We start from the raw sequence: 12,694 nt of genomic DNA, 5'->3' as shown, positions 1-12,694 counted from the left end.
ACTGCCATCAAGTCAATTTCAACTCATAGCAACCCCCGTTGGGTTTCCAAGGTGGCAAATCTTTATGGAAGTAGATTGTCCCATCTTCCTTCTGTGGAGTGGCTGGTGGGTTTAATCTGCCAACATTCTGGTTAGCAATTACATGCCTTAGGCACTACACCACCAGAGCTCCTTTTAAAGATGTAAAGTATCACTTAAATGAGATGCTTTGAGCTCAATGTAAACAAAGGTTTTATATCTGGGGAGAGGGAAGAAAAGAAGTGAAAGAGAAAGAAACAAAAAAAGCAACCACTCCTTGTCCAGAGTTGCTGTAAGCCACATAGTTCTAGGTGTTGGGACCCTGGGGCCATACTGGTTTGCTTCCTTCTCCTCCAGTTGTTACTACCAATAAAAAACTAAATTTAGATTAAGTTGGAGCGCAACTGTGCAGAAGGGAAAGAGCTTGTCTAGTGCTGGAGATCTGTGCATGGTGGACAAGGTTTCATTAGGATGGCGAGGTACTCTGCTCAGTGATCAGTACCAGACACAAGGTTTGCTCCCTCCTTTTTGGCTGCACCTCCCTAGGTGGTAGGGGGAATGTGAGAGTTGAATCAGGACAATTTTGTGGAGAAAACCAGGCAATATTATTCCAATTATTATTGAGGATACAAATAGTATTCCATTTCCTTACGAGGACAAAATGAAATGAAAACACTGATACTTTATGGTATGTTCTTGGAAATGACTGGCCAATCCCCAGCCTCTAAGAGATTTTATTTTTAATTGTTTTTTTGAGGGGTTTCCCCCCCCTTGGTAACATCAACATATACTGGATAAAATGGATATTTCCTCCATGACATAACCTTCTCGTACCATTCAATTATTTCTCTCATGTGCAAAAAGGCACTGGGGGAGGGGGGGGCATCCATGACTGTTGTTTTAGAAGAAATCAGAGGAAACCCTAGGATATTTTCTGACAGATTTATTATGCAAAGAAGGGCAAGTAGCTGTTTCCTAAGCTTCTGATCCAACTGCATATAATTTTTGAGTTTATGTAAACAAGTAAACAAATAATGAGTTGCCATTTAAGGAATTAAAAAATGATTGCTCTATTTTATCTGAGGTAGATACACTCCTTGGAGAGAATAAGCATGAGAGAAAGAAGGGCTCCTCAGGCACAGAGAGACAGCTCAGGGGGTAGGAGTGCATGGAGAGATGGACACAGGGAAGAGGTAACTATCGGGAGGAAGTGGGAGGGAAGATGTTGCATTGTGTTAAATTGTGGTCAATGTCACGAGACAAAGTGTATGTGAACTGCTGTATGGAAAGTGTATTTGCTCTGTAAATTTTCACCCAAATCACAATTTAAAAAAAAAAAAAACTGTAAAAAAAAAAAAAAACGATTACTCTATGATCAATCATAGGAGGACAGAAGGGCAGCACAGGGAGAGAGGTGGGGGCAGGAGTACATGGGAGGGAAAGACACAGGGAAGAGGTAACTATGGGGAAGAAGTGGGAAGAGAGCTGTTACATTGCAGGGAATTGCAGTCAAGGTCATGAGACAAAACGTATATGAACTGCTATATGGAAAATGAATTCACTCTGTAAACTTTCACCCAAATCACAATAAAAATTTTTTTAAAATTATTGCTCTAAAAAGTTAAACGTATGAAGAAAGTTCACTTTTCACATAAGTAAAGTATTTTTCCTAGTAGAAGAGAAACTCTGCCCAACATCATATTGTTGATAGGGACAGGGAGAAAAGGGACTTTTTTCCTGTGTCAGCTCCAAATAGTTCTTAAATTAAGTCTATCGCAGATGCTATTGTCCAACATCCCCTCTCCCATGCTGAAAAAAGAAAAAGAGGGCTTTTCCTTTAAAATATCATCATGGTCATTGATAATGTTACTCTTAAATACTACTGTCATAAATGTTAGCTAAAAAGAAAACTATGCCACAACCCTCGTTTCACAGAAAGGGGGAGAACTGCCAGAGGACATACAGCAGAGCTCTGACTGGGAACTTGATCTCCTGATCCCCAGAATAACCTGCATTTAAGGAAAAGAAGGGAAGAAAATATGTTTTCTTCCTCTTCTTTCTCACACATTCCATTTGCAGTTTCAAGTTGAGTCAGAAAGCAATATTGGGCAACAGCTAGTTGAACTCAATACTAAACACTTCTCCACCCAGAAGGATATTAGAAGGGGCTTTTGCTGGTTGTTTTGGTCTCTGCATTGTCCCTTCTGATAGGGCTGTGCAGCACTGCTAGCCCTGACCAGTGGGGAATCCCCAAAGCTAGAGAATATCTTTTGGTTATTTAAATTCAGAGATGCACATGTAGGCTTTTTTCTTTCTACAGTGGCTTAAGGGAGCTCTGGTAGCGTACTCCCTAAAGCACTTGACTGCTAACCAGAAGGCTGGCGGTTCAAATCCACCAGCCACTCCTCGGAAGGAAGATTGGGCAATCTATTTCTGTAGTGATAACGCCTCGGAAACCCAAGGAGGGGTCTCTATGAGTCAGGTACAACTCAACGGCACATAACAACAACAACACCACAGTGACTTAAAGGAGCTCTGGTAGTACAGTGGTTAAAGCATTTGGCTGTTAAGCAACTGGTCAGCAGTTTGAAGCCACCAGCCACTCCATGTGCGAAAGATGAGGCAGTCTGCTTCGGTAAAGATTTACAGCCTTGGAAACCCTACAAGGGTCACTATGAGTTAGAATCAACTCAATGGCAGTGGGGTTGTTTTTGTTTGTTTGTTGCATTGACTTTAGAAGCCCTGGCGGTGTAGTGGTTAAGCACTCGGATGCTAACCAAAAGGTCAGCAATTTGAACCCATCAGCTGCTCCACTGGAGTAAAGACCTGGTGATCTGCTCCTGTAAAGATCACAGCCTAGAAAACCCTGTGGGGCAGTTTTACTTTGTCCTATATGGTCACTATGAGTGGGAATCGGCCCAAAACAGTAACAGGGACTTTACCAAATGAATGACCAAATCTTACAGGTAACGGTGATCTTAGAAACATGATGGGGAAAAACTGACATACATATCCTGAAAGTCACCACCATGACACACAGCAGAGACAAAGCAGCAGACAATTCCTTGGGGCTAAAACCTCAGTTATCCAGGGGTTAATCTGGTCCAATCACCTCTTCCTTTACATCTGCCTCTCAAGTCTGCTCATTTCCTTCTATTCTCACAGCCATTATCTGAGTCGGGGACTTCATCTCCTCTTGTTTCATTCATGGCAGAGCCACAAGATTAGGCTTCTGTCTCTAGACTCTGTCCTCACCAGTCAAGGGCATTTAAGAATGTAAATTGAATTTTACAGCAACATCAGTTTCTTTTAGCTATTTTTAAATATGGTCTCTCTATCATTATCTCTCCTATCCCCTTTTATAATTCCTAGGAGACATCATCATTACATCTTCTAAACCTCTTATACTTTCATTTCTTTGTCTCTCTGAGCTATACTTTAAAGGTATCTTGAGGAAGGCACAGAGAGGTATATAAGAGGTACAGACAACAAAGATAAACCCTTCAAAGTATAAATACTGCACTGCCAGTGATAACAAACATTAATCTACGGGTACATAGATGGGTATACAGGATGAATGATCAGGTATATCTAGGGAAAAAGGAATATGCCCATGACCATATATGGTTGGCAGATGGTATTTCTACATACGTAAAATACCATGTGCTGTAAGAATGTCCATATATGTCATAGAGCTAACAAGGAGCAAAGTTACGATAACTTCTTGGCCACAACCAACCACCCTGAGGGAGCGAGTAGTTGTACCAGTGGGCTCAGGACCATGGTCACAGGAGACATCAAGCTCCATTGGCATAATATACTACACAAAAACATTGTTCCACATCCTACTTTGGTGAGTAGTGACTGGAGTCTTAAAAGCTTGCAAGCAGCCAGCTAGATGCAATGATGGGTCTCTCCTTGTCCAGAGCAAAGAAAAATGAAGAAAACCAAACATGTAGGGAAACAATTAGTCCAAGGGACTAGTAGACTAGGTGATCCTCAGACTATATACCATGAGACCAGAAGAATCAGATGGTGCCTGGTTACCACTGTCAACCACTCAGAAAGGGATCAGTGTAGGAGATCCTGAATAGAGTGGGAGACCAATGTGGAACAAAACTAAAAATCACAGTAAATGGCAAGGTCAACTAGACTGATAGAGCCTGGTGAGACCCCCGAGACTATGGCCCCTAGTTACCCTTCATGCCTGGAACTTCTGGCCAAACAAAAGACAGTAGATACACTCCTTAGAGTGATCAATTATGGGAGAAGAGAAGGGTAATGTTTCCACAGGGAGATACCTCAGAGGGCAAGAATGCATAGAGAAGAAGAACACAGGGTAGAGGTAACTACAGGGAGGAAGTGGGAAGAGAGCTGTTACATTGTGGGAAATTGCCATCAATGCCATGAAACAAAACGTGTATGAACTGCTGCTGTATGGAATAAATAAATAAATAATATGTATCTAGTCATTTACTAATTCTCTCTTCAGCTATGTCTAATTCAGTATTTAATCATTCACTGAGTTTTCCATTTAAATTCTTGTATTTTTCATTTCTAGAAATTCTACTGGGAGCTCTGGTGGCATAGTGCCTAAGGCATTTGACTGCTAACCAGAAGACTGGTGGTTCAAACTCACCAGCCACTCCTCGGAAAGAAGATTGAGCAACCTACTTCTGTAGAGACACCACCTCGGAAACCCAAGGAGGGGTCGCTATGAGTTGCAATCAACTCAACGGCAGATGGCTTAGTCATTCTTTGTGGTTCTTACTGCTGCTCATGTTTTTAAGCTTGTCTATTACTAATTTCAATACATAAAGCTTGGGTTTTTTCACATTCTTTGGGGATAGTGTCATTATCTGCAAATTCCGTAGGCCTGATTCTACTATCTGTTGTTGTTGGCACTTGTCCATGACACTTTCTTTGTGTACTTTGTATATTTTCTACTCTCAGTTTACGATCCTTGGAACTTTATTTATAGGAATTATTTAAGACATGGATTAAACTGGGCTCCTTCCGAAATGAGTAAGTGTGCTTTGGACTGGCATATCACTGCCTCAACGGACATTGACAAACTACTAATTCAGGGCTACCTTAATTTATGCTCATAGATTGAAGTTTTCTGTACCACAGACATACTGTGAATTCAGACTATAAACTCATGAGAGAGCCAGTTTTTGGTTTCAAATATTCAATACGAAGTGAAGACAGGTAGGTGTCCTAGCTAACTTCTTCTATGTTGTTGTTGTTGTTGTTATGTGCCGTCAAGTCAGCCCTGACTCATAGCGACCCCTCCTTGGGTTTCCGAGGCAGTATCACTACGGAAGTAGGATTGCCCAACCTTCCTTCCGAGGAGTGGCTGATGGGTTTGAACGGCCAGCCATCTGGTGAGCAGTCATGTGCCTTAGCCACTATGCTACCAGAGCTCCCAACTTCTTCTATAGGGTGGGTTTATTTATTTTTTACCCTTACACTCAGAGTAGAGCTTTACTGGGTACCAGCTTGCAAGACTCATTAGTGTGAATAGGGTGGCTGGTCTCATATTTTTGTAAGCTCCAGGGAATATTTTGTATAGGTTTTTGTCTCTTCCTTTGCTGTCAGTTTTAACTCTTTCTGCCTACAGTAGCCACTCTCATAATCTGGCATGTTAGATAAGAGCTCAGTAAGTATTCACTGAACTAGTGAATGAAAAAATAACTAACCTTACTAAGTGTCTATAATAAACAAAAGAGTAAATAGTCTGTGAACAGGAGTCAGAAGTTCTGTGTGAGTCAAGTGTATAAGCTTCAGTGCACTTACAGTGTATTACCATTAACTGGCTTCTTATGAAGGGCACTTTGGGAGTTAACACCTGATTCTGAATATATCATAGAAGCTGATTTGACAGTGGGACAGTATTAGTACATCATTATTTTTATGTAGCTCTCAGCCTCCCTTTCCTGCTCCAAAAGCACATTTTCTAATGCCACCAGAAGCAGAAACCATGATATTCAGTTCTAAACTTGTCTGAGATATTTTTGAAGACAAGGAGTCCTCATTTCCCAACCTCACTTAAAACCCATCCATTGCCACTAAGTCAATTTCAACTCATAGCAACCTTACAGGACAGAGTAGAACTGACCTATAGGGTTTCCACGGCTGGAAATCTTTACAGAAGCAGACTGCCTCATCTTTCTCCTACAGAGTGGTTGGTGGGTTTGAATCACCAACCTTTTAGTTAGCAGGCGAATTCTTTAACCACTACACCATCAGAGCACCTTTCACCTAAAACAAAGGTTTCCAAATAGATTCCAGGGGTCCTTTTCTAGAAATTTTGATTCAGAGGAGCCAGGGTCAAGAGGGAAGAACCCAGCTTTACAAAGACTGACAGTAATTCACCGGGTTTGTGATCCACTGGCCTCTAACATTGTTGTTGTTAGGTGCCGTCCAGTCGTTTCCGACTCATAGCAACCCTATGCACAGCAGAACGAAACAGCACCCGATCCCACACCAGCTCCATGATCTTTGGAGTTAAAAAACCAAAAGGAAGAACACACTCAGCGTTTCTCAACCTGAAAAAACTGAGGAAAAAATTTAAGCCTCGAGTTGCAATACTGAAAGATTCTATGGGCAAAATACTGAATGATGCAGGAAACATCAAAAGAAGATGGAAGGAACACACAGAGTAACTGTACCAAAAAGAACTGGTAGATCTTCATCCATTTCAGGAGGTGGCATATAATCAAGAACCAAAGGTACTGAAGGAGGAAGTTGAAGCTGCAATGAAGTGGCTGTTTAAATATAGAAAATATTTTCTCTAAGAGAAGCTAGCATAAGGGCTAATGTAAGTAATATAGTAATAGTTACTTCCATTTTTCTTAAGGAGAAATCATCATCTTCATCATCAACACCATAAAAACATTCTTTTGAAGTCTGACAATATTCTTCAGTCCTTTTTAGTTTTCTTCAACAAATTATTTTTTAAAAAATCGTGAGTATGCATTAAAATAACACAAACAACATTAATTACTCAGCCAGCCTTAGGAGAAGCAACACCAAAGTGTATTAAAAAGAAGCATTAGCAGCAACAGTGCATATGGAGAAGAATAAAACATGCTTCCAATCTCTCTCAGGGGCAGGAGATCCTTAACAGTTTTCTAAAAATTAAATTCATTAAATCATTAGGATGTGTTGTTTTTTCCCACTTAGAAGTAGCAATATGCGAGGATTTAATTCATCTGCTAAAAATGTTCACAAATCAGAATAGCTGTTTTGATGAAACCACACAACCAATAATTCTAAACCTGAGGATGAAGTCACTGGCTGCATAGATTTCTTTGCTTCGTGAACTGCCTCATTATAAACAACTCATTAGTGTACTTCACCTTGACTTACCACCACCTTACCAAGTACTGTTGACAACGACTCACGCTAACCCTATGTGTCAGAGTAGAACTGTGTTCCATAGGATTTTGTGGTATGCTTTTTTAAAAATAGTATTTTACTGTGTTTTCAGTGAAAATTTACACAGTAAATTAGGTTCCTATTTGAAAATCTCTACACAAACTGTTCCGTGACATTAGTTTTCACAGTGTGTCAACATTCTCTTTAATTGTATCCCATATGGTTGTCAAGGAGCTCTGATAGCATAATGCCTAAAGCACTTGACTGCTAACCAGAAGGCTGGCAGTTCAAACCCACCAGGCACTCCTTGGAAGGAAGGTTGGGCAATCTACTTCCGTAGTGATACTGCCTCAGAAACGCAAAGAGGGGTCACTATGAGTCGGGTCCAACTCAATGGCACGTAACAACAACGACATGGTTGTCAATGGCTGATATTTCAGAAGCAGACTGCCAATGCTTTCTTCCAAAGAGCCACTGGGTGGGCTTGAACTACCAACCTTCTGGTTAGCAGCTCAGCTCATTAAACATTTGCATCACTTAGTGGCTCACCTGGCTACAAACCCCTAATTTCCTATCCCATGTTCTAACACACTTTATAGTGAACCATTTTACCACCTCACAATTCTCTGTTCTAATTTCTCATATCTCATCCCTTATACAAAATGCTGTGACCTTTAAGGTGCTATCACTTCCTACCACTATATGCCTCCCAGGTACATTTCATTCCTTGGTGTATTATAGGCCTAAACAACATGTGGTCCAAGAAACTATAACATCACCATCACCTGGAGCTTCCTAGAAATGCACATTCTCAGCCCCCTCCCCCATCTCTTGGGGTAGATATATCTGTTTAACAGGCCCTAGAGACTGCCTCCAAAACCCAAGGAGGGGTTGCTATGAGTCAGGTCCGACTCGATGTAGTGAGTAGAGATAATTCTTATAGAAGCTAAACTTGAAAACCAATGATGTATTACACAGCAAATTTCTCAATCTGAAAACACATTACATGTTGGTCTTCCTTGGAGTCTTGAAGAGACTCCTCTCTTCATCGCATTTTATCAGTAAATATTTTCTGTGCTTCCTACTTCAATTTAATTCAATAACCATCTTTAGCATGCCTCTTTAGAAAAACTTACAAGATGGTTTAAAAAAAGAGAAAAAAAGCTTCCCAAATATTTTTCCCCTCTTAAAACCCTTGATTTGGACTCTTTTGTTGCAATATACCTTTCCAACACACCTCAAATTAAAAAGAACTCTTAAGTGTTTAGGTAGGGGAGTTACTACAAGCAGTTACATATGTGTGCTTTTGTTCTTTCTGCTGTTTTGAGGCCAGTGCATTACTTGTTGTTGTTGTTATTTGCCGTCGAGTCAGCCCCGACTCATAGCGACCCCTCCTTGGGTTTCCGAGGCAGTATCACTACGGAAGTAGGATTGCCCAACCTTTAGTAAACACCAGTTTACCACCAAGGATAGAAGCTTTCTGGACTTTTAACCATCCGGCAAGCAAGAGCTCATGTAAATGTAGCTTCCACCTCTCAAGCTAAGCAACATGAAAAATGGCAAGATGGCATGCATGTTCAGGATACAGTTTATACAGAACAAATATACACCATTAACAAGAAAAGCAAAAGACATTACCAGAGTGATTTTTCCACTATTTTGGTCCTGAAAACCTCCTCTTGGTCCAGGTTCACAGTGCAGTAGCAATCCCGCATCTTGTTTGGCCCCGGATAAGTGGGAAGATTTTTGGCTTCACCTAAGAAGTAAATGTAGCATATATGATCTCCTTGGCATAAAGATATCTTGCTCAATCACAGATAAATTTGCAAATAATGCATTTGTTTCCCAATAGTGCATCTGCTTTCACATTTGTGCATTCATTAGCTCTTTCTTGGGTCTTAGTTTTCTTGCTACCCAGTGAGTCAAATTATTAATGGGAATAACATTTGTTCTGTTAACATGCAAAGTAACATCCACATTAACCTCTGAAAAATGGTGAAAATAGCAGCCAGCTACCCAGAGGGAGTGAGTAGTTGGACCTGTGGGCTTGATACCATAGTCACAGGAGACATCAAGCTCAAATGGCATAACATACTACACAAAACATTGTTCCACCTCCTACTTTGGTGAGTAGTGACTGGGATCTTAAAAGCTTGCAAGGAGCCATCTAGATGCAATGATGGGTCTCTCCTCATCCAGAGCAAAGAAGAATGAAGAAGACAAAAGATTCGTGGAAACAGTTAGTCCAAGCAACTGGTACACCATGTGATCCACAGCCTATACAACTATGAGACCAGAAGAACTAGATGGTGCCCAGCTACCACTATCAACCATTTGGAGGGGGATCTATGGAAGAGATCCTGGATAGAGAGGGAGAACAATGTGGAACAAAACTCAAAATCATTTGGGAAAAAAAAAAAAGGGAAGGGGGGACACCAGGTTTGCTGGTCTGATAGAGCCTGGTGGAACCACTGAGACTATGGCCCCTAGCTGCACTTCAGGTCTAGAAATGAACCCACACCTGTGGCTTCCAGCCAAACAAAAGACAGGCATATGAGTTGAACATTTACCTCAGGTAGATACACTCCTTGGAGAGAACAAGCATGGGAGAAAGGAGGGCTGCTTATGCCCAGGGAGACAGCTCGGGGGCAGGAGTGCATGGAAGGATGGACACAGGGAAGAGGTAACTATCGGGAGGAAGTAGGAGGGGAGCTATTGCATTGGGGTAAATTGTGGTCAGTGTCATGAGACAAAGTGTAAGTGAACTGCTGTATGGAAAGTGAATTTGCTCTGTAAACTTTCACCAAAATCACAATTATAAAAAAAATAAAATAAAATGGTGAAAATAGGAATCTATCAACCTTCAAATTAAGGTTTACCATTTGTTTTGTCTTGAACCCACATTAGCCCCTATAGTTTTGAAATCAGTTTTATAGTAGTAGGTCCAAGTTGTGGCAATAATTAAGGAGAATACTTGAGTTCTTCATTGGCAAGATTAAATTTAAAACTTCAGCTGTCTAAGTACTAAGAGATTGTCCAGTTAAGAAAAAAATCCAGAAGAGACTCAATGTGAGTCCTCTGTTTTCTCTTCTTTAACCCTCTTCCTCCATACAAAAGCCCCAGTGAAGAATCTAAACATATGAAATGAGGGAGAAGAGTGAGAAAGCTTCAAGGCAGGCAGTGCGCTGGGCTGGCCCTGCAGATTATGTCCACATGATAACAACTCCTTATCTGTCTGGAGATCATTATCAAAACCCCCAAGTGCTGGCACCCTCCACTAGATGCCCCAGGAGAACATAAATGGAGGCTGAAACAGCACAGTTTATTTGTGAATTGAGAGGGAGATCAAAAATGAATAAATGAAAGGCAGCTTTTTAACTCCAACAACTACAGCCCAGTTTAAATTTTCTCTGTGGAAAAAAAACCTCTAGTACAATATCACCTCCCAAAGCCCTTAACTGCCTCCAGGGTCACTTTGATTCTAAAGACATCTGGCATTGAATGTCCACAGCCATCAGACACAATGCAAGGAGATAGAATACAGTATTAGGACAGCCAACACCACATCAACAATACACCAAGGTGCATGCTGACTCCTGTTATTGCTACTCTGACTAAATTACCCTGTCTTAAGTTTCCTGTTGAAACTTTAGAAAAAGAAAAAAAAGATTAGAAGGTTTTCAGGATTCCTTCAGAATTAGTGAACACTTACAATCAAAGCCATGTACCACAACAGTACTTTTTCTTTTGCATAATCCCAACAAAAATATACACTATAAGTCACTCGAGGAAAATAGTTCATTTCAAAAGATGCTGGTTTTCAAACTGGCATGCCAGAACCTCCAAAGGGCAGAAATAAACCTGAAATGCTTGGAGATTTTTTAAACTCTTTATTATGTGTTATTACTGTCAGACCCTGGGTAGAGGAATAAGTTAATAAAAGCCTTTCAATAACTGCATGGATGTTTTTTATGTTAATAAATTTTGTTTCTAGTACATCAAAAGTGCTTTTTAGGACTACAGCTATCAATCATTTGTTGCAACTTCTGCATCACACTGCTCATCGGGTCTAATTTACGTATGAGTTATTTCTACACATGGGCCAGAACACATGGCACTACTTTTCTGAGCCTCAGTTTCCTCAGTTGTAAAAGTGAGAGAGCAGACTAGTGCCCAAAGGCGCTTCCAGCTCTGAACCTCTTCTAATTCAAAAGGTTTGGACGCTTTTCTTCTGGAAATCATCAATGACTATTAGTTAGTGAAGAAGAAAAAAATGAATGTTTTCTTACAGTCACCATTATCCTCAAAACACCTAAACATTAAAACCCTCCCACTAACATGATATTTTTACATGAGTGGAGCACATGAGACTATGGCACGCTGACAACCAATCTGCTAACAGGTATATATGAGTCTGAGACAAGCTTCAAGTCAGTCATTAAATGTCAAAAGACAGATTTCCTGAAGGATTCCCGCAGATGTGAAAGGTCAAATATACACATGCATATGCATGTGGGGTGAGTAATGTATTCAAAAGCACAGAAGGACAGAATATGGCTCAATAAGCTTCTTCAAAGTGAGAGTAAGGGAAGTGGAGAAAAAATGGTGAAGGCACCCCTACAAGAAGGAGTAGATGCAGATTTCCTAGTCATTGTTATTTCTACTCCGGGGCATTGGAAAAAGCATCACATCACACCGGCCAAGCGTAATGGGTCTCTTAGATCTTCTAATGCTGATTTTGGAAGGATTGCTTTTGTAGCATTTACAAATTGTTAACCTCAAAACCAGCTTGACTTTTTTGATTTTCCAGCTGACACCATTATGATTTGAATTAGGGCTTCAGAATTCAACTTTTTTTTTTTTTCTTTTGCAACCAATGTATATAGATATTTAGCTACAAGTTCTTCTTAAAAGGAAAAAAACGGTTTTTTGAGTCCTTTGGGAGATGGTTTTGGTGAAATATAAAGAGCTGATATATTATAAGAGTATTTCTTTATATAAATACAAAGAAATACAAAGAACTGGGGGTTTGGTCTTATTTATTATCCAAAGAACCTCAAAACACAAGTGATAGTAGCTGACACTTCTCTTGAATGTGGGGGGTTGTTAGTTCAGAAGAGACAGGATGAGCATTCTCTGAACAATTTGTAAGACAGACACTGAAAAAAGTGAAAATGCCAAATTACCACGTGCTGGTATTAATGCAGTTGGATTCACATTCCTTCCCATCCTCTCCTCAACCCGTAATTTGGACTGTTGTGGAAACATCCTGGTTTCTATGACGATGGTGACA

At 40.4% G+C, this 12,694-nt stretch overlaps 1 protein-coding gene across 1 annotated transcript in view; it reads right to left on the bottom strand.

Annotated features, from left to right (window-relative positions):
- RASA3 (RAS p21 protein activator 3) overlaps positions 1–9,149 on the bottom strand; it is a 201,159-nt gene extending 192,010 nt beyond the window's left edge. The window contains exon 1 of the mRNA XM_007942377.2: positions 9,040–9,149. Coding sequence (XP_007940568.2) covers positions 9,040–9,116 — 77 coding nt within the window. The 5' untranslated portion in view covers positions 9,117–9,149. The remainder of the gene's footprint in view (positions 1–9,039) is intronic.
- Positions 9,150–12,694: the final 3,545 nt, after the last annotated feature.

This window comes from Orycteropus afer, unplaced genomic scaffold (genome assembly GCF_000298275.1).
Source record: "Orycteropus afer afer isolate SDZICR_OR568_19922 unplaced genomic scaffold, OryAfe1.0 scaffold00089, whole genome shotgun sequence".
Lineage (NCBI taxonomy): Eukaryota > Metazoa > Chordata > Mammalia > Tubulidentata > Orycteropodidae > Orycteropus > Orycteropus afer.
Note: the sequence above shows the minus strand (reverse complement) of the source record. Positions and strands in the feature narration are given on the sequence as shown.